This window comes from Callithrix jacchus, chromosome 2 (assembly GCF_049354715.1).
Source record: "Callithrix jacchus isolate 240 chromosome 2, calJac240_pri, whole genome shotgun sequence".
Classification (NCBI taxonomy): Eukaryota; Metazoa; Chordata; class Mammalia; order Primates; family Cebidae; genus Callithrix; species Callithrix jacchus.
Genome location: NC_133503.1, coordinates 119,666,157 through 119,689,436, shown reverse-complemented (window position 1 = coordinate 119,689,436; position 23,280 = coordinate 119,666,157). Strand labels below are relative to the sequence as shown.

General features: G+C 38.2%; 1 protein-coding gene across 9 annotated transcripts in view; it reads left to right on the top strand.

The window, feature by feature from the left end:
• Positions 1-23,280, top strand: part of ADGRV1 (adhesion G protein-coupled receptor V1) — a 602,786-nt gene that overhangs the window by 500,930 nt on the left and 78,576 nt on the right. Inside the window, exons 89-90 of one of the 9 annotated variants that reach the window (XM_035291224.3) lie at positions 4,170-4,238; positions 7,848-8,250. The exons of the other annotated variants lie outside the window; for them this stretch is intronic. Of the exons in view, the coding sequence (XP_035147115.2) occupies positions 4,170-4,210 (41 nt within the window). The 3' untranslated portion in view covers positions 4,211-4,238; positions 7,848-8,250. Of the gene's footprint in view, positions 1-4,169; positions 4,239-7,847; positions 8,251-23,280 lie in introns of those variants that run through there. 9 annotated transcript variants of the gene reach the window in all.

Genomic DNA, 23,280 nt, shown 5'->3' with positions numbered 1-23,280 from the left:
ATAGAGAAAACAGTACCCTGATTACCAGAAAAAGATAGCCCTTAAGCATTGAATATGAGGCAGAAGTTCCAGCACAGTTGTATTTTAATGAGGGAACCCTCTCTTGCGATAAAATGTGGATAGAAGTATTGCCCTATTGTGGTGTTACAAATTTATAAATGTATAGTATTTCTAATTCCTCTATTCCCATGGCAGTTCATTATAATAGTCATTATACTTGGACTCTGCAGCAGTTTTCTGATTAGTATCTCTGGTTCTACTCTTTTTCTTCTCCATTTTCTTATCTCAGATGTCTACATTTAAAAAATATAAAGTAGATTTCCTCATTCTCCTGCATTTCAGTCAAGGTTTCTCTCACTGCCCAAAAAGAAAGTCCAGTCTCTTTAGCTTACAAGAGTTTCCACAATCCTAACCGGGACCATCTGTCCATTCCCAAGTTAGTTACTATTATCCTGCATTCTAACATGCCAGTCTATTTAATTTTTCCTAAATTTGCCTGTAATGCCATCTTTTCTCATGTAAAGAAATCTTTACTTTGAGCTCCTCCCCATTCGTTGGTAAAATTCATGGCTCTTAAGTGTTTTGAGAAAATGTAGATGAGTGAGAGACAGTTGCAAGAGGCTTATCACCCTCCCATAATTTTTATTAGCTCTACAAAGCTTTCCAAAATAACCAGAATCTAAGCTACAGTGATGTGCTTGACAAACACAAGTTAATTCTCCTAGACCTCACTTTACTTCTTGACAGAAATTCTAGAAACTTTCAATATTCTCCCTCTTTTGTGAAGCCTTAGGAATTGCCTCTTTACGGAATCACACCAAATAAGAATTACTCATTCCCTCTTCTATGCCTTTAAAGTACTTGTCCCTTTAGTCATTGTAGCACTTATCTTAGAATGGAGTGGTCACTTGTTTTGGTGTGTGTGGTTGCTTGATTTCCTTAATAAATTATTAATTCCTTGAGGGCAGGGGACATTCATCTCTGTATCTCCAGGGCCTTGCAGAGTATTCAGTGGATAGCAGGAGCATAATTAATATTTATTAATTGAACAAATTAATAATCATCAATGTACCACAAAAGTCTATAATTGTATAAATGAATACCCAGGCTAAAAATAGCATTAAGAAGAGAAACTATAATATTATCAAAGTAGAAATTAAATGATTTAATTTGCTGATCTGCTTGTAAATATCCCTCAGTTATTTTTATTAGGAATATTTTTATAAGAAAGAGTTTTTAAAGTTTTACTTCTGTAATTCCCAAAACTACGTGTTTAGCTTTGCCCTTGACCTGATCTTTTATGTTTTTATTTTCAACCTACTATAACTTACCTCTATTTGAATATGCTCCACTTAACTCAAATTCAAAATTTCTAGAAGAAAAACTTCTGTTTATTCTACCTAGAGCACTTGACACTCCCTTTGAATCGTTTTGCAAAAATTCCCGTGCTGACCTGTAAAATATCCAGTTAAGATGGCACTGTAAATTCACGTTTTGCCCTTTGCCTTACTCTATATACAGAATAGCCAAAGATAACATATAACGAAAGAATGCTAAAAATACCGTGAGCACCTCTACAGAACAGAAATCAAGCAGAAACACCAAATGTACCAGTAGGCTAGGCCAAAACCATAGACCTGATGTTTCCTGGGTCCGGAAGCTGGTAGATGCAGGAAGTTTTGTTAGACTTAAAGTTTTCCATGATTTCTATAGAACCAAACTCCAGGCTAATCACTCCCTTTATGGATTTAATGTGCTGACAACAGGAGCAACTTTGCATCACATTATTCACTGGTTATAATGAATATAAGAAACCATCCCTTACATCCTGTATTTTTAGTGACTTTTTTCTTCCCATCATCCCTTAATTTCAAACAGAGTTCAAATAAACTCAGTGAAACCCAAAGGAATGGGGAGAACAAAGAATAAGTATCTCCCTGAGCATGGCCTGGGACAGGACAACTTGGCTTTTTGTGGCCCATTGACTGCCATGAACCAAATTTTTGAAGGTCAGTGGCTCCTAATGAGGATCATTCGCCTCCTCCTCCCTTCAGTGGGTGTATGTGCAGTGAGAATGAGTTATGATAAAGGTATGTCCCTGAACTAAATTTCAATGTCTCAAACAGCATTTTAAACAAAGCCTGTAATTTTCGGGCTTGGTTTTGATCTCTGACAATGATAAGCTTGTTTCTTCTTTTAGGCTCATTAGTATTTGCTGACTCCTTTCTGATTCATGATCCAGTTCTTATATGAGGAATGATTCATGAATCAGGAGAGGAAAATTCATTTGAATAAAGAAGCAGATGATTACAAATCTCTTTCTTCTAAAAATCCCATACACAGATTTCAATATGATATATGAAAATGGAAAGGCAGCTCCATCCAGCTAGCCATGTAATGTGAACCTGAGGTATTTGGAATCTCCTGGTACTGTAAGGGCCACATCTCTTACCTGGAAGAATTATTTGAGGATCAATGCTTCCATTTGTTCAACCTTAGAGTGAACAATAATAGTAATACAAATCAAGATTTTATTATTACAATTATTGAAAACTTGTTATAATGAATATTGTAAATGTTCATCCCTTACATACTACAGTTGAGTGACTTTTTTACTCCTGTCATTTTTAAAATTTCAAATAGAGTTCAAAGGAAATGAAATCCAAAGGAAAAAGAGGGAAAGGGAAAAGCTCCTGGTAAATAAACTGTGTTGCAGTCTTCAAAGATGGCCACCATCAGTTGCTTTTCTCCTTTTATATAGGTGCTACTCCTCACGTCAAAGAATGGAAACTGCTTCTCATCCTTTTACATCTGGGCTGGCTTTGGACTTGCTTAGACCAATATAATGTGATCAAAGTGATGCTTTCCCATAATGGGCCTAATCTTTAAGAGGAATGGCAGTTTTAGATTCCCTTCTCTTGGAAGCCAGCCACCATCTAAGTTCAATTACCCAGAGACCGCCACAGTGGTAGAAACCCCAGGCTGGCCATGTTTAGCAGAGATGTGCAGAGGCAGGCTCGACCAGCCTCCAGTTGTGTCAGGCAAACCAGCTCTGATTCCAGACATGTGAATGAAGAAGGCTTCTTATAGGTCCTAGTCCCAGTAGACACCACGTGGAGTTTAAAATCTGCCTGGCCCCGATTGCAGATTTGGGAGAAATAGTACATTATTTTATTTTAGGTCACCAAGTTTGGTGCTAGCTTATTATGAGGCAATCAATAGCTGAAACATTCTGGTATTTTAGCATCCTCATTATTCTCACAGCAAACTTGTAAGTATGTCATTGTCCTTTTAAATGTTAGTGCTTGCAGAAACCTTCAGGATTTATAAATAAAAATGGAAAAACATGATATCATTTTTTTTCCTAAAGCAGAATTGGGGCTTCTGCTAAAGTAAAGTAAAAGTGATCCTACCCAGTAACAGTACGTACTTGAATAGGTTCCAGAATGACCAACATAACAGGTTTCACATGTCCTTGGCAGTTAAATGCTGTTTGCAGTCTACTCCTAGTTCCATTTCTGAAAATAAAGTAAAATAAAAAAACAATGCCTAGGGGCCTAAGGAAAATCCCAGCTTCTCACTCTACCATGAACAGACACTCCCACTCAAGCTTGGAAAAATCTTTGTGAAGCACAGTTCACTCTTCCTACGTTTTGCCATTAGTGGTGGGGGAAATCCCAAATATTAAAACATATACATTTGGATGCCCATTCTCTGCTTAGGTTTCTGACCTCAGTCCTCCAAGATTCATACCAGAAATCTCTCTGCCTGGAAGATGATGTGTTTGTTTTCTTCATTATTCAGTGTTTGTTTTCTTCATTATTGTTTTTGAAAACATATTGCTCATGAAAAACTCCTAGAACAATAATATCGGGAGTTTCCTAAGGCTTTTCACATCAACATGAAAAGTAAAAAAGAAAATTGCATTGTTGAGAGAAGGCTCAAATTTCTGTTGAAACACCCCTGATTTACATTTGTAGCCAAAAAGGAAAAGGGGCTGACCACTTGTGGCAGACCTGGGCCTTTCTAGAACTCAAGCTTCCTGGATCTCTTACTTTAATGAACTGCCTTTACCAGTCTCAGTTGGAGATGGATGAGAACAAAAGTAATCCTCAATTCAGGCTATTTCAGTATTAAACTATTATGTTTAATGAACATCTTTTTTCTAGGTGGACAGAGGGCACAGAGCATGAATATGGGGCGAGGGTGAGAGAAAGACTGAAGGGCTGGCACTGCATGTAAGTGGCAAGTGTTCTTCTCCCTTTGGGCCTTGGTGGTCCACATGATGGTTGTTGTCACCATCATTACTGCCACCCATTAAGACTCACCATTCATCAGGCACTGTGTTAAGAATTGTGTGTATATTCTCTCAATTAAAATATATATATATATATATATAAGTACATAATATCTACATATGTGTATATGTATACATATTTCACATGTAATATCTACATGTGCTATTTTGTGACATACCCAGTATGTGTAATGATCATGTCAGTGTATTTGGAATGTCTATCACCTTGAATATTTATCATTTCAATGTGTTGCAGACATTTCAAGTTATCTCTTCTAGCTGTTTTAAAATATACAATACATGTTGTTAACTATAGTCAACCTAATTTTGCTATCAAACATTTTATCTCAATTTTTGCATGAAGCCTATGAAGCAGGTATGATTTCCTCTAGTCAGACAAGAAAATCAAGGAAATGAGATGCTTAGAAACGTTTTCACATTTACCAAGCTGTTAAATTGTGAGGTTAGAATCGCAGGTTGATCACAAGCTCTCCAGAGCTGCCATTGTTGTTAGCATCAATACTTCTGCCCTTACCATTGTGTTTTTGAAACGCTTCTTGTTAAAGGTGGCATGTAAACATTAAATATTAAACTTAGAGAACTCTAATTTTATAAAAGTAATTATTAGACTTCACACCCAGCCCCACCCTGCCCCACAAAAAAAAAAAAAAAAAAAAAAAAGAAACTTGAAGCCATCAGAGTTGGAAAATTGCTCCTTCATCTTCCACTTAATCTTCTGATTTCCAAGAAAGATTGCCCCCTCTTTATGGTACTTTTAAAAACATCCCAGGCCAGGTGTGGTGGCTCATGCCTGTAATCCCAGCACTTTGGGAGGCCGAGGCGGGTGAATCACGAGGTCAAGAGATCGAGACCATCCTGGTCAACATGGTGAAACCCCATCTCTACTAAAAATACAAAAAATTAGCTGGGCATGGTGGCACGTGCCTGTAATCCCAGCTACTCAGGAGGCTGAGGCAGGAGAATTGCCTGAACCCAGGAGGCGGAGGTTGCGGTGAGCCGAGATCGCGCCATTGCATTCCAGCCTGTGTAACAAGAGTGAAACTCCGTCTCAAAAAAAAAAAAAAAAATCCCTAGTTTTCCTCATTATTTTCATATGTAATGCAAGAATAATAATACCATTAAATTTTGTAAGGTTGTGTGAAAGATAAAATTTTAATTCATACGAATATTTAATATACTTCCTGAAACATACTAAGCACTCAATATGTGTTAGTATTTTTGTTAGTATAGCAACCCTGTCAATATGTAATTGGTGCAGAATTCAGTCAGATATGTCACTTCTTTCTTCTGTATACTTCATCAATATCTCTCAAATGTTCCCCTCTCTTTCTTCATGATTTTGCCCGATGTATTAGCTCAGACTGCCATACAAAATACCATAGACTGGGCGTCCTAAACAACAGACATTTATTTGTCACAGTTCTGGAGACTGGAAGTCCACGATTAAGGCATCAGCTGATTCAGGCCCTAGCAAGGCTTGCATGGACATTTTGCTGTCCCCTCTCATGGATGGGAGTGATCCCTCTCATGTCTGTTCTTATAAGGGCACTAATTCCATCATGAGGACTCTACCTTCATGAGATTATTTACCTCCTGAAGGCCCCATCTTCAAATACTATTGCCTTGGGAGTTAGGGCTTCAACATACAAATTTGGGGGATTGAGGAAACAATTCAGTCCATAGCACCTTGGTGATGTCTCCCGTCATCTTATCTTTAGACTATTACAGCTGTCTTGAGATCAATATTGCTCAATTCTTGTCCATCCCCATTCCACACTGAAGCATTCTAAAAAGCAAAATTGACCATGTCATAAAATCATCCAGTGACACTCATTAGACTGTAGAATGAAAGAAAAAATTCAGGGGCTGGGCATGGTGACTCAGGCCTGTAATTCCAGCACTTAGTGAGGTCGAGGTAGGTGGATCATCTGAGGTCAGGAGTTTGAGGCCAACATAGTGTGAAATGCTGTCCCTACTAAAAATATAAAAATTAGCAGGTGTGATGGCAGGCACCTGGCTTCCCAGCTACTCGGCAGACTGAGGCAGGAGAATCACTTGAATTCAGGAAGTGGAGGTTGCAGTGAGCTGAGATTGCACCATTGCACTCCAGCCTGAGCAACAAAAGCGAAACTCTGTCTCAAAAAAATAAATAATAAAAATAAAAGTTCACTACTTCTCCACATAGTCTCTAATGCCCTAATCATACTTAACTAGTGCTGCCACCTAAAACTGGTATGACATCTGATAAAGCTGGACTTAAATAACACAACTAAATTCACTCCTGCTTGCTAAGTTCATCACTTATGGTTATAAGAGAGGAGACAGAATAGAATTGAAACTAATTATTGATACCCATGATAAATAAGCTTCAGTAGGGTGTTAGTGGAAGATACGCTAATGTGATACACATTTAAAGGCAATAACTAAGAGTATCAAATTGGTGTTGTTGCTTGGGTGCACTGCGCACTCTTTGACCCTTAATGTGGCTGGCATTTCTTGTTGATGTGTGCATCACTGCCATGCCATACCATGTTTGACCCAGAGAATTAATGAAACATTCCCATTGTTTATCAGTTTTGTACTTAGGCTAAGTAAGTTTTCTATTTCCTTGCCATTGTTCTCCAAATTAATAATAAATTTTAACTTTCCTGGCAGTTCCTATTTTTTTTTTCAGAGATGGAGTCTTACTGTATTGCCCAGGATGGAGTGCCATGGCACAATCATAGCTCCCTGCATCTCCAGGGCTCAAGAGCTCCTCCCACCTCGAGCTCCCAAGTAGCCAGGACTATAAGCACATGCTACCATGGCCAGATGATTTTTCAAATTTTTTTATTTAAGAGCACTTTTTAAAAAAATGGATGACTGAAGTCTTCCATTCAAGTGTTGGCTAATGAAAATATTGTCATTGATTTTTTTAAATGTATCTCTCCAGGATTTGTATTCAAAATGAGTATATATAAAACTTGACTAGAGAATAGAAAAATTTATTTTTTCAGTCTGTTTTATCTTTCAGTATGACACTGAAAGCACTATGTTTCTTCCTCAACCTGGTCAATGAGCCACCTCATCTGGTATCAACATGGTGATACTGTAACTATAGCACTGTCTCTCAAGTTCTGAGGTGTAAATTCCATTCTTGGTTTGCAACTTTTTCCATGTATTATTTATTGTTGTTTTCATTATTTACAGTTACTTCTAATTTATAATTCAGTGCCTACACAGTTCTATAATGAAATAATATAGTGTACAATCATTTGTATGATCACACTTTAATTACATGAATCAACTGGTACATTATTAAAGATGAGATCCAGAAATAAAGAAAAATGGGTTTACCAGTGCTAGAGAAATAGGAAGTAGGAAAAGGTAATTTGGGGAGTTAGCAATTGAATCATAAATTTTCTTAAAAATGAATGCTTAGCACAATACCCATGATCTAATGCTATACTCAACAGTTTACATATTATAAAACTCAGGTGAATAGAAGAAAGTGTCATTTTTATAATATATTGGTCTTTTTTTTTTTCAGAGAAAAGTATACCATGTTAAAGATGAAATGTGATTTTCACTGGGCTAGAGGCAGTAACAAACTTTGATCCTCACAAAAGTTCTCTCTCAGTTGCTTTATCATAACTGAAATAGCCTGCCTCATTCAGTATCACTTTCCTTGAAGTCGGTTGCTAAAGATCACTCCTCCAACTAACAGGATGTCAAAAATATTTTTGTTCCACCCTGCACTTCAAGGCCACTATGTCCCTACTTAATAATTTTTCATGCTGGGTACAGTGACGTGAACATATAGTCCCAGCTACTCAGGTAGCTGAGGTGAGATGATCACTTGGGTCCAGGAGTTCAAGACTCTAGTGTACTGTGAATGGGCTTGCAAATAACCACTGTATTCTGGCTTGGGCAACATGAGAGAAATAAATAAAGATTGTTTTAAAAAAGAATGTTTCCTGTTTTTGAATCTGTGTTTTTTGCTTATACCATCATTTTCCTAGTCGTGTTACTGTGGTTACCATTTCTCATGATCTTCTCTCTTCCTAGGCCACCATTTTCCTCTTCACATCCTCTAAACACCTCTTTCTGTCCCCCTCTCCTGGTATCTTACTCCTACTTGTTCTTCATCCTCACTGCAACCTCCCTTTCTTCCATGCTTAGTTCTTGAAAAATACAACCTGGGACCTGAGATTGGTGCTGTTAAGGATATTTTCCCCAGCCTTCCTGATTTCCTCACTAGCTTGGCTTCCTCCTCAAGAAATTTTGCCAATCACCAACTCACTCTGTGCCAGACAGTTCTCTATTATCAGCCAATTAGTGCTACTCTGTAATGGATACTAACTTATTCTAAGTACCCTTAACTGAGACATCTCTGCTTCTGAGACATCCTTTGGATTATTTTTAATTGACAAGTCTTAAGCGATCTTTGAAACAGACCCTACTGCCCTGAGTCTGTGTTTTATCCATTCTATCCTGACTGTCTAGACAAGACATGAAAACAACATGGTGTTATCTCACACAACTTTCCTTATGTTCTCTGATCATTTCTCTTTGCCATCTTTCTGCTTTGCCATTTTTTCATTCCATCTTAGATGAGAAAGTCAGTAGCTCATTCTCACCAAAGCCAGCTTTCCCAATTGTGCCTTTCATCTGTTTTTCCTGTTCTTGGAACTTGTTTCATTGAATTTTCCACAACCGCTTTACATCTTAAATATTTCTCTCTTCTATAAGTTTTTCTTCTCCATCGAGAAATATGTGTCACTTGACACTGCTTAGAAGAGCGTACTTGTAATGCTGCTGCTGCTTTATCAAGTTACTGCCCTGCCTTTCTTCTTTCTTTTGCCAACAGACTTCTTGAAGAGTCTGCCTGTCCTCATCACCTTCTGTTCATTGTTAAGCCTTTAGAGTACCTTGCTTATTCTCCTTCATTCATAACTCATACATTGGACACCAAATCCACTAACCACTCTTCTTATTTGTGTATCCTTCAATTCTTCTGTAGAAATCGGTACTGATAACCAGCCTTCCCTGAAAAGTGCATCTCTTTTGGTTTTCACAACACCCTATTCTTTTCACAAGTATTTTCCTGCTAACTCCCAGGTCATAGTTCTTTCTTCTTATGCCTGAAAACTCTGAAGTATATGTGTTTTCTAAGGATTGCTTTTGCATTTTTTATATCATAGCGATAATTTTCAAATCTATCAATTTCAGCCTAACTTCTCTCTCCACATATAGGCTCACATATTCAAATGTCTGTCAGACACATTCTCTTGGGTATCTCTCTGATAGCTTGTCCTTAAGATGTACAAATATTGTCATCAACTTTGCTCCTCTGCCTTATCCTAATTGCTCTGATCTTAGTGTTATTCTTTCACTCCTTTCTTTTCTTCTTCCTCTTGATACTTTTTCTGGTTTTCCTAACCTGAAAGCCAGGGTAATTGCTTTCACTTCATAGTCATAGACTCTCATATCCGTGGTTGTCAGAACTAACTGATCATCAAAATTAATTATGCTTTCAGAAATTATGGTTTGATGAGTCTCACTATAGACTTACTAAATTAGAATCTCTGGCGATGAAGTCCCACAATCTGTATATTTTAAACTCTCTTACTGTTTTTTGATTTGGGGTACTACTAGAGATTCTATGTCTACATTTCTCTGCCTACCCTTTCATTACATTGCAGGGGCCACTCTTATGCCATTCCCCTACCTCAGACCTTCATTATTGCCCACTGAGACCACAGCAGTCCTTCCCTAACTGCCTCTAGCATTCTCTCCACCAACCTATTCTCGTTGCTATGAGTGAAGCTGTGTTTGAATATGCCACGCCTCTTCTCTGAAATTTAAAATGGCACTCCATTTTTCTGTAAAGTAATTCTATATTGTTTAACCTGGCCCTCAGTATTCCTTCATGACCTAGTACTACAAACATCTCATTACTCAATGGACCTTTAACACCAGCCAAAAGGAACAACTTAACGCTAATTTATGCATTTGCTTTTTGCCTTTCTTTATGCTGCTCTTGCTGTCTTTACCTCAATATTTGCATGTTCAAATATGGCCCATCTTCAAGGCCCAGTCAAAATTCCTTCTTCTTCCCCCAAAGTTCTCTGATAATCACCAACAGGAAGAGCCTCTTGTTTTCCCTGAACTTTTATGTAACTTTTATAAGTCTCTCTTATAATACTTATCACCTACCTTTTCTTATAAAGTATATATAAATATATATGTAATATGCATAACTATATACTTTTTTTTTTGAGACAGAGTCTCAAAGACTGGAGTGCAGTGCACTCAACCCAGTCTTGGCTCACTGCAACCTCCACCTCTTGGATTCAAGTGATTCTCCTGCCTCAGCCTTCCACATAGCTAGGCCTATAGGCATACACCACCATGCCCAGCTAATTTTTTGTATTTTTTTTTCTTTTTGGTAGAGACAGCGTTTCACCAGGTTGGCCAGGCTGGTCTTGCATTCCTGACCTGAAGTGATCCACCTGCCTCAGCTTCCCAAAGTGAATGTATATAATCTTTGAGAGCAGATCCAGATATAATTCAACTTTTCATCTATCACATTTTATCTAATACATTTTGGTGTAAAGAAATATATTTATTAAATAACAAACAGCCAAAGTTTATCTAGAACTGTTCAAAGTATTCCGCTTTTCAACCACTAAATCCTCACAATCCACAAAACCTTATTTGGGAGGCACTAATAGTATATTCAGTTTATAGATGAGGAAATTGAGTCTCAGAGCAGTTAATTAACTTATATAAGGTCACACAGCTATTGAAGGCCCTCAAGTAACCTGGTTCCAGAGTCCATGCTTGTAACCACTCTACTATTCTGCCTTTTTGGTGAATAAATTTCACCTAGTCATATTTTTTAACCTCAGTGCATTTTTTAATATTTAATTGGCTTAGGGGTCATATTCAAAAGAGATCTTTTTCTTTAAATTGAATTTGACAGAAGCAAGCTTTGAATTCTATCATAAATAACCTTCAAGAAAGCAAATAATGTGATTTACAATTAGGATTCATCAACTTCAAGGAAGAAATAGAAATTTGCTATAGGAAAGATTTAAATGTGTTGCATAGTTAGTTACATAGAGCTCCATTGTACACTTTTATAAAGGCTGTAAATCATAACAGTTATAAATTAATAAGTAATTGAAGTGAACAATATTTGATTCTTACACTCATTTAATTATATAATCTCTAAGATGTGATTTCCCTCTCCCCATCTTTTCCCCCCAGTGCCAGAGTATTTCCAAATAAATATTTAATCCATGGTTATATTAAAACTGCTTTGCTACCATGAAAAAAATGTTTTTTACAGACATCTTTCATAAACTTCATAATTGGACAGACTCCACCAGCTAAAAAAACAGGTGGATGGAAACAAAGAATGTAGCAGGATCTGCCTAGCTTATTAAAGATGAAATTGAATAAAGGAAATAGCTCCATTTTGGAGGCTTAGGAAGCATAGTGACCAAAAAACTGTATGGCTACTCATTCATTAGTCTTAAACTATTAATGTCAAACTCATAGTACCCAGAGTTAAATAAGATTCTAATGCTCCTACTCTAAAAAAAGGAAGCATGCAGTCGTGAGCTTGTAGCAAAAAGAAGCTGTGACATCTACCATATATTTGCTAATAATATCAGACACACCTGTGAACCAGTTTAACCATTAGCAATTTAAACTCTACGTAAAAAAAAAAAAGAGAAAAAAACCCTGGAATTAAAATGTCACAAAAATCAAGGTCTACATGTAATATTGACAAGCAAATACAGAAATAAAATTTAGTGGTCTGTCGTTGGGTGAAATCACTTTGATCAAATTACTTTGATCACTAATATATAAGTATTAGACAGCCTCCTTCTCCCTAGACTATACACATGGCATTCAATCCCCGAATTGCCTTTTTTTCTGAAAACGATTGTTTCCCATTTTTTTTTCTCTGTGAGGACTTGGTCCAACGTTGTTAGTAAGAATGAGCAATAAGATATTAGTTCAATTACTTCACTCCCTTCAATTACTTCACTCCCTTATGCGTTAAAATCCCTGCCACACCTGTGGGTATTGGGCCATTGTTATAATAAAAATAAGCCTTTATATAACACAGATATCAGACAGCTTTCTGGTCAATCGTCATTGTATATGCCAAAAAACAGGTCTTCATGAGTTTTATATCTATTTACTTAATTAAAAATATAATTATTTAACAACAGGCAGTAAGTAATTTACCTACAGCTATTGGAAAATATCATTATTTCTAAGACCAGGCAGTGCCCTGATAATCTGATGATGGCTGTTGGGAAGAGATGCAGTTAGTCACATTGACAGAGAGTCAAAGGATTTAACTCAAGGAGACCTTTTAGAATAGTGATATGGCTAGGGAAATTTAAAAAATCAAATCAAACTTTAAATTTGTATTACAGTTTTGTGTGTGATGGTTAAAGAAACAAAGGCAGCTTTGAGGTAGGCTGGCATTTATCCAGACTGAGGGTCTACCAAACACCAGTTCTGGGAACTGACATTTATGATAACTCATTCAAATATTTTCTTTCACAATTAGGGTTATCTGTAGGGCTAATTTTCCCCAGACATCCTGCCAGATTTGACTCAAGATTTCAGCATTGAATTTGAGCCTGTTAACTCTTAATGAGTGCTAATTGATGTGTTATCAAACCATCTGTAAAAGATAACTGGCTATTCGTGGCCAAATACATGATCATCTAATGTCCAAAAATTTTAAGGCCATCTAGCCAGATTCAAAATACAGACATAGAAAGGTTTAAAGATGAATTGTACATTTTCACTGTGTTCCAAAAGTTAAGTGTGATGGAAAATTGCTGTTAGATGCCTGAGCATGCCTGTAGATGAGTTTTGAGCTCCTTAGTGCCTGAGTAACTGGTAATGTAGTTAGAAAACCAGGTTAAGCCAGTCTTCAGTCGTTAGTTGGCTGACTTCATGTTTGTTTTAGAACTCTAATCTTCTAAGAACTTGTTTTCATAATTTCACCTTATGAAACATTCATGAAATGTTTAGAAAATTGCTGATAGCTGTAAACCCAAATGATAATTCCCTTTCCCATAGTTGCAATAATTTTTTCTTCACTGGAAGAAAACAGAGCACTTAATCTTTTCCTTAAGAATCACAGACATATCTGAATCCCCCTCCACCAGCACAATATTATCTGGCACTTTAGAAGTACATGGTTCAAATAGAATTACTCTAATAATAGTTCTTGCGAGGTCTGTGTGGGTATGTCTCATCTAACTTGGTTATTCTCCTTAGATTCAAAATTATAGCCTGCAAATTGAAAATTATATATAGCTTTTGCAAGGCAAGACCATAATTCTAGGCTTTCACCACTTTTTTTTCAACCCCAATAAATCACATTCAAAGTAGACCTGACACTGGACTGTCTTTTAGCATCCAGGAGAGCCCTACATCAGCTGTTGACAAAGTACTGCATTTTAAGTTCCCTGCAGACCTTGAGACTCCACTAAGAATTTGCTCACATTCTTCTCTTTACCTCTGGAAAATAAACTAGCCAATACCGATTCACTTCTCTGCCTGCAGATCCAGTATGTCACCTGCACAGATCTTTCCAAATGATGCTTGCATCCTTCACATATCAGTAAATAAGTTTAGGGTAAATCCATGTCAGAAGGTAGTAGGTGAAAGCCTCCGCTATGGTTATATTTACTGTGCCTACCGTTACCTCTAAAGTATAAGCTATTTAAATTACCTTCTAAAGCCAAGGTTTAAAAATTGTGGGTCACACAGTACATTGGTGAGTCCCACTGCCAACATATTTTACATGGAATGGGATAGGATGGGATGGGAGAGAATAGAGTGCATAGAATAGAATAGATCAAAGTGTACATACATTAACTTGGGTTTCATAGAAATTTTCTTTCAAGATTGTGTAATTCACATGTAAAATGCATTTCTTACTGTGGTTTGTGGTCAGAGTTTAAAAGTCAGTATTGTACAGTAAATCTGACTCCTCAATGGCCCTGGAATTGACATATGTTTTTGGAAATCTTAGATAAGGTACGTTGTTTCTGGGAAGCATTCAATGCTTCTATCACACTTTTTCTCCCTCTCTGTCTTTTTCCCTCCGATTAAGAAACAAACAATCCCACTGAAATGTCTCAATCGGAATGTTACTCATAGGCAGCTTAGTTTTCAAGTCACAAACTCAAATTTTTATCAAGCCCCTGCAGCCCAAAAGCAATTCTTTCCCTGCTGTGACATCCACATTTCTCTCTGCACCTTCCCTACTCTTTAAAGAGTGAAGGATAGTGGAGGTACAATTTCTTCTCAATTTTACTTTTTTTTTTGAGACAGAGTTTCGCTGTTGTTACCCAGACTGGAGTGCAATGGCATGATCTCAGCTCACTGCAACCTCCGCCTCCTGGGTTCAAGCAATTCTCCTGCCTCAGCCTCCCGAGTAGCTGGGACTGCAGGCACTCACCACCACGCCCAGCTAATTTTTGTATTTTTAGTAGAGACGGGGTTTCACCTTGTTGACCAGGATGGTCTTGATCTCTTGACCTCGTGATCCACCTGCCTCGGCCTCCCAAAGTGCTGGGATTATAGGCGTGAGCCACCGCGCCCGGCCTCAATTTTACTTTTAACTGTAGCATATCTTCTTAGCCAGCCCCATAAGAACTTTTTAAAATTCATTTAACTAGAATCGTAAATTGTCTTTTTTAATTCTTTAAACTAGTGCTTGAGAATTATTTCAATGTGAGCTCACATTCTAGGAGAGTATTAAACAACAAACAATATGTGAATTATGTTAGGATTCTCCATAGAAACAGAACCAACGAGAGATTACCTGCAGACTGGAGACTGAAGAAGACTGCTGGTGTATTTTAAAGGCCTGAGAGCCAGAGGCGAATGGTGTAAATTTCAGTTTGAATTAGAAGGCCTGAAAAACAGGAATGCTAAAGGCAGAAGAAGATTCATGTTCCAGCTCAAGCAGTGAAGCAGAAGAAAGGTGAAGCCAACTTTCTGCCACCTTTTTGGTTCTATTGAAGTCCTCAAGGTGTTGAATGATGGCCACTCACATCAGGAAGGGCCATCTGCTTATCCAGTCTTGAGTTCAGGAGTTTGAGACCAGCCTGGCCAACATGGTAAAACCCCATCTCTACTAAAAACACAAAAATTAGCTGGGCATGGTGGTGGGCACCTATAATCCCAGCTACTCGGGAGGCTGACACAGGAGAATCACTTGAACCCAGGAGGCAGAGGTTGCAGTGAGCAAAGATCGTGTCACTGCACTCCAGCCTGGGCAACAGAGTAAGACTCCATCTCCAAAAAAAAAAAAAAAGATGTTTCTCTGGCCATAGTAGTGGGGTGAACTGGAGCAGACAGCTCTATCTACAAAGCTGTCAAAATACGCTCACTGAAAGAGATGAAGTCATCAGGAATGACAATGTCCTAGGAAAAACTGTAGAGAACAAATTTCAGAGCAACTAAGAAGATAAAACAGACAAAATACATTGATTTGATGCAAGGTATAAAGGAAAATAGGACATCAGGGTAAATTGGTGTGAATGGTGACACCAGGACTCAGAAGGAGGAGAAAGTGTGAGAAGAGGGATACTCAATTCAGCTTTGGAGGAACCCTGCTTGGAGTGGTTTGGGGATCTCCAGGCCTAGAGCTTAAAAGAGGTGAAGATGCAGATTTGGAGAGAGTTGGGCCTGATGTGCTTGGAGAAAGGTGACATTGGAGATTATGAATTTAGGAAGGATATCTTAATAAAATGAAGAACCTGGCACATAAGTGTTGATACAGTCTAGCCTGCTGTAACAAATATTTGCAACCATATCTGGAGACAGAGGCCGAAGGACCTAGAGTGAGTTCCTTATTGTCTGAATGGATTTTCAAGAGCCCTTTTGGAAACAATTTGGAAAACTGCTGAAAAGGAAATTCTAAAATTGGATCCAAGCATAGAACTAGTGACCAAGGGTTAGGAATGCAAGCTACCCAACTGAGGAAGGAGGTGTTTATTTGAGCAATTTGCAAACACAATCTTTTTTTTTTTTTTTTTGAGATGGGGTCTCACTCTGTCACCCAGGCTGGAGTACAATGGCACAATCTCAGTTCACTGAAACCTCCATTTCCAGGCTCAAGAAATCCTCCTACCTCAGCCTCCTGAGTAGCTGAGACTATAGGCATGTACTTCCACAGCCAGCTAATTTTTGTATTTTTTCTAGAGACAGAGTTTTGCTGTGTTGCCCAGACTAAACTCAGTCTTTAGGCTGTGTTGTTCACTCTCCCATGCACAGTATCCTCATGATGATTTGGCAGTTCTGTGAAATAGGTGCCTTGTCGTCTTCCTGCATAACCCTCAGTTTATTTGCTGAGGATAGTGGTGGCTGACTGCAATGGAATTGGTGTTAACTCTTGTTAGGAAACCTCAAGGACACCAATATTTTCTCACTAAGAAAATATTCAGATCACAGAAACTTCCTTGTGTCTAGGTGTCTGTAAATTTCAGAATAAAGACCCATGTTTTAGAAATAAAGCTCTTTGATACTCTTTTGTTTCAATTTACCTTTCTTTTCTAATTTAAAAATAATGTGTGCCTACTGTTGGAAACAGATCCGTTAATATCTTTTTATTTATTTCTTTGAGATAGAATTTCACTCTTATGGCCCAGTCTGGAATGCACGGGCATGATCTCGGCTCACTCAACATGCACCTCCCCGGTTCAAGTAATGTTCCTGCCTCAGCCTCCCAAGTAGCTGGGATTACAAGCATCTGCCACCACGCCCAGCTAATTTTTGTGTTTTTAGTAGAGATAGGGTTTCAGCACATTGACCAGGCTTGTCTGGAACTCTGGCCCTCTGGTGATCCTCCTGCCTCAGCCTCCCAAAGTGCTGGGATTCCAGGCATAAGCCACCGCACCTGGCCGATATCTTAAATCCACATTATTTCACAGTCATGTTCCATGTTTTACATGGAGGAGTTTGTTTCAGTAGCACATTCCGAATTGTTAGGATCAGGAGGTCAGTGAGGTAAAATTAAAACAAGTACTTTGGAAGATTGTAAACATAGAATAAATTTCAGCTTCATGTAAATGGAGTGTGATTTCCATAATAAAGCCATTAATGTTGTTACTGGCGCATAGCAATAAAGCCAAGGCTGCAATTACCAAGAAAACAGATAATACAACACCATACTTTGTTGAAAAATAGCAGTTAAATTCATGGAAATAATACTTTTCACTAAAAAATAAGGAGATGTGATGTAATCTCAGTGGAATTCTACTGACTCCCATGAGTAGACTTTCTTAAGATAGTAGCACTAATTGACATATCTACTTGCTGGTTTGTTGTTGTTGTTTGTTTTGGTTTCTTTGCCTTTCCACAAGTAATTTCTTTCACTAAAACCTTTTCAGACTACTTTGGTTTTCACATTAGAGACTCCTTGTTCATTTAAGTATGTAAATTAAGTGCTGTGATGATTTGGTTTTCTTTTTCTCCCTACAGTGGAACTTCATCTTGACATAGCCTGACTTTGTTGGCATAGTCTTTTTGCTTTTTTCTTATTTGTAGTAAAATATACATAACAAAATTTAGCATCTTAAACCATTTTAAGTGTATACTTTATTTCACGTAGGTACCCTGACAATGTTGTGCAACCATCAACACTATCTGTGTTTCCAGAACTTTTTCATCACTCCAAACAGAAACTCTATCCATTAAACAGTAACTCACTATTCCCCACTCCTCCCAGCCCCGGTAACCTCTATTCTACTTTCTGCCTCTGAATTTGCTGATTCCAGGCATCTCATGTAAATGGAATTATTATTTGTCCTTTTGTGTCTGGCTTGTTTCATATTACATTTTCAGGGGTCATCCATATTATAGCATATATTATAATTTCATTCCATTTTAAGCTTCAGTATCTCAGTCTGTTCAGGTTATTACAAAATACCCTAGACTGGCTAGCTTATAAACAGCAGAAATGTATTTCTTACAGTTCTGGAGGTGGAGAAATCCAATATCAAGTTGCCAGCAGATTCAGTGTCTGGCGAGGGCCCAGCTTTCTGGTCCATAGATGGTGCCTTCTCAGTGTGTCCTCACATGGAAGGGGCAGTGCAGAGCCCTGGGGCCTCTTTTGTAGATGTACTAATCCCATTCATGAGGGCTCTACTCTCATGACCTAATCATCCCACAGCAGTCCAACCTTCTAATGCTATCACTGGTGATTGGGTTTCAGCATATAAAGTTTGGGAGAGGGGGGGACATAAACATTCAGAATATGGCACTGAGTCATATCACATTATATGCAAATACTATATTTATTCATCTCTTGATGGACATTTGGGTTGTTTCCACCTTTCGGCTATTGTTGGTGTGCAATGAACGTTGCACACAAATATGCCATGAACGTTGGTGTGCAAATATCTGCTTGAGTACCTGCGCCCTCAGTTTTTTTGAGTACACACCTAAAGGGGAATTGTTGGATTATATGGTAACTCTAGGTTTAACATTTTGAGCTTCCATCAAACTGTTTTCCACAGTAGTTGTGCCATTTTACATCAGTATCAGTAATGCACAAGAGTTTCAACTGCTAAATATCCTCACCAACATTTACTATTTCCTGTTTTTTTTATAATATTCATCCTAGCAGGTATGAAATGGTATCACTGGGGTTTTGATCTTCATTTCCCTAATGACTGGTGATCCTGAGCATCTGTTCATGTGCTTGTTGGCCATTTATATATCTTCTCTAAAGAAATGTCCTTTGTACATTTTTCAAATGGATTGAATGGGTATTTTGTTATTAAGTTGTAGGAGTTCTTTAATTATTCTACATAGCACAGTCTTTTATAGAGATACGTATTTCTTGGGTGCAACACTGTGTTTTTATGGCCTCCTTTTATTGAGAACATTGAAATGATTCTGCTTTATCTTCACTAATTCACTCCTAAACATAAGTGATTTCCAATATTACCAATTATAAATGCCTTCTTTGGTAAATATTGAATTATAGAAAGCAGAAAAAGTTGTTAGTAGTTCATCACATGTGAAATGACAGCTTAGGAAATATAAAAACAAAGTGATTTTCAACTGAATGGAGCACTTTTTCAGTTTGCCAAACAGAATTTACAGTCACTGTTTAACAACAACATGCCCCCCAGCCAGCTTTCATCACCATCACCCCCTCCCAATACCTATTCTCCTTTGACTCAGGCCCCAAAGAGGATTAAAGGTCCCTCCTCAGGGGTAGATTAACCATAAAGCTGATGAAGCTTAAGTTTCAGGTCCTTTTACCAGCCTTGGCCCTTCCAAGATCCTGTACCTGATTATGATTTTGTAATTTTTGTTTTTTAAATAAGCCTCCCTAATATCAGCTTCAGGCCGACAAAATCCGTATGTGCCTCTGGATATATCTTCTATCTGAAATCATAATGTTAATCATTGTTGTACTGCTGGAAAGCAAGCCTGGGATCTCTTGTTAAGTACACTAAGTAATTTATGACTAGCTTTTTTCCTCACTGAGTTTCTAGTCTGGGGTGCCAAACTACCATGCTTTTCTACGGAATTCCAGGAAAATATAAGCCATGGATATTCCTGGTGAGCCCCAGTATGCTCCCTTAGCTCCTCTAAGCTCTGTCAGCACACAGCACTTGCTTTGTTCTCAGCACTCGGAGGAACATGCAGGCCAGACTTTGAAACTTGGCTCCTAGTTGTCAATACAAAATGTGCATGTCCCTTTGTACTCCACACAGAGCCATAAATAGAATTTTGTTCTTATACAGTGGAAGAAAAGAATGCAGTGTCCAGTCTTGATACCTAATCTTTGAAAATTTTGTGAGCACAGCTTAGGCAGTTTTCTAAATATTAGGGTATATTGTCAGAAGTAAAAATGAGCCTTCTGGCCCTTTATCAATTTTATTACTTCATTAAATAAAAATGAATTTTTCTAAAAATTAAATCTTAATATATATTTTCCTGTCGTGCTGCAAAGCATTAGTGACTAAAATGAAGAAAATTTTATAATACATAAAATAAATTATTCATCTTTGTAAATCTTCTTCTATTAGTCTTACTTTCCCTGTGCAGCTATAATAATTTAGACAATTTGTATATATTGTGAGGAAAGGTATATCTGAGAAAGATATCAGCATGGTCCCCTTCTAAAGCCTTCTTTCTCTCAAACAAAAAAGTGTTCGGGTTCCCTCTTTCTCCTCCCCACTTCCCTTCTCCCTCTTTGCCTTCTCTCCTTGTTCTTTCTTTTTCCTCCCTTTCCCAAACAATTACCTGTATAGCCACTAGTTGGTACAGAGCAAGATGTGCATCCACAGTAAGGGGCCCAAGTCTGGGTGTCAGAAGCCACCGATTGTGAGGAGGAAATCCATGTGAGGGGTGCAGTGCTGCCCAGCAGGAATTGTGGGATGCTGAGTGGGTTTGGAAGGCCGCCTGAGTGAGGGAATGGATGACAGGATTGGTTACATGCAGGGCAGTGGATTGAATTAATACATATATTAAGAATAATGAGAAATAGTGGGCTATGGTGCCTCACGCCTATAATCTCAGTGCTTTGGGGAGCTGAGACAGGCAGATCCCGGAGTCCAGGAGTTCAAGAATAATGAGAAGGTGATCTCTTACCAACATGGAAGGGTTACAATATGGAAAGGGAGAAAACTAGAATTAACCCTGTGATGTTGGGTTGGAATTCAAAGCATTTAAATGAACTAATTAATTTCATTATATAGAGTAAAATAGATGTAAATGTGTTAGTGTGTGCATATGCACGTGTATCCTCTCACTGTATCTACTAAGAGAGCTTAGAAGCAGCAACAGCAGTGACCATACCTAGCCCCAGATCACAATTTCTAAATGCCATTCTCCCTTAAAAGATACCAGGACTTGGGCAGGGAACATTTGAAACATCTTCAGCCAAAAAGCAAACAACTCCTAGTAGAATGATGAGGATACAAACAAAGGCACAGAAACCATTTTGAAAGGGCTCCCACTAGGGAAAACTTGGCATGAAAATAAACGATGACAGTGTCCGGGTGCAGTGGCTTATGCCTGTAATAGCAGCACTTGGGGAGGCCAAGGCAGGCGGATCGCTTGATCCCAGAAGTTCGAGACGACCAGCCTGGGCAACATGCTGAAACCCCATCTACACGCAAAATAGAAAAATTAAGTGGGCTTGGTGGCATGTGACTGTAGTTTCAGCCACTTGGGAGGCTTAGAGGTGGGAGTATGGAGTATGGAGGCTTGACCTCCTGGGCTCAAGCCTCCAGTGAGCTGTGATACCACCACCATACTCCAGCCTGGGCAATGGAGAAATACCTTGTATGACCCTATGCAAAAGAAAAGAGAAAGAAAACAAAGAGGGAAGGAAAGAAGGAGAAAAGAAGAAAGGAGGGAGAGAGGAAGGGAAATGGAAAGAGTAATGGATAATAACATGCCAAATAAGTAGGAATTTGTAAGTCTATGTTAGAAAATAAATAAGTGGATAAATCAAACATTTGGTAAGGAAAAAGCTATTTACATAGTTTCAAAGAAATGCCACATATAACACTTCTTAATTACAAAGGGAAAGATGCTAACTTTATAGTGAAGAATTCGTGCAGCTACCATTTTAATCAAGTGACCGAAATGAACAGCTTCAGTAATGGGACAGATTGAGTTCTTGTACCATCTGATAGAATGCTGAAAGGTGAACCCAGTATTCCTTCTGTTATTTCTACCAGTTTATAATGTAAATCAAATCATGAGAAAACGTCAAATAAATTCAAATTTAAGGACATTCTGCAAGAAAAACTGGCTGGTAGTATCAAAAGTGTCAGGGTTGTGAAAGTCAAAAATACAGAGAACCATTTGGGATTAAAAGGGTCTTCAGAGACATGTCAGCTATACAAGGCTGGATCTCTGGCTCTCTGCTAAAAAGGAAATTACTGGTATAATGAAATGGAATCTGAGAATGATAGTACCATATCAATCTTAATTTCCTGATTTGATGGTATCATGTGTACGTAGGAAAATGTCTTTGTAGAAAATAAACATTATTCAGAGGGTAATGGGGGATCAGGTTGAAATTTTTCTTTTTCTTTTCTTTTTTTTTAATTGCATTTTAGGTTTTGGGGTACATGCGCAGAACATGCAAGATAGTTGCATAGGTACATAGGTGGCAGTGTGATTTGCTGCCTTCCTCCCCTTCACTCACATCTGGCATTTGTCCCCGTGCTATCCCTCCCAACTCCCCTCCTTGCTGTCCCTCCCCTATTCCCCCAATACACCCCAGTGTGTAGTGCTCCCCTCCCTGTGTCCATGTGTTCTCATTGTTCATCACCCGCCTATAAGTGAGAACATGCAGTATTTCATTTTCTGTTCTTCTGTCAGTTTGCTGAGAGTGATGTTCTCCAGATTCATCCATGTCCCTACAAAGGACACAAACTCATCGTTTTTGATTGCTGCATAATATTCCGTGGTGTATATGTGCCACATTTTCCTAGTCCAGTCTATCATTGATGGGCATTTGGGTTGGTTCCAGGTCATTGCTATTGTAAACAGTGCTGCAATGAACATTCGTGTGCATGTGTCCTTATAGTAGAACGATTTATAGTCCTTTGGATATATACCCAGTAATGGGATTGCTGGGTCAAATGGAATTTCTATTTCTAGGTCCTTGAGGAATTGCCACACTGTCTTCCACAATGGTTGAACTAATTTACACTCCCACCAGCAGTGTAAAAGTGTTCCTCTTTCTCCACATCCTCTCCAGCATCTGCTGTCTCCAGATTTTTTACTGATCGCCATTCTAACTGGCATGAGATGGTATCTCAATGTAGTTTTGATTTGCATTTCTCTAATGACCAGTGATGATGAGCATTTTTTCATATGTTTGTTGGCCTCATGTATGTCTTCTTTTGTAAAGTGTCTGTTCATATCCTTTGCCCATTTTTGAATGG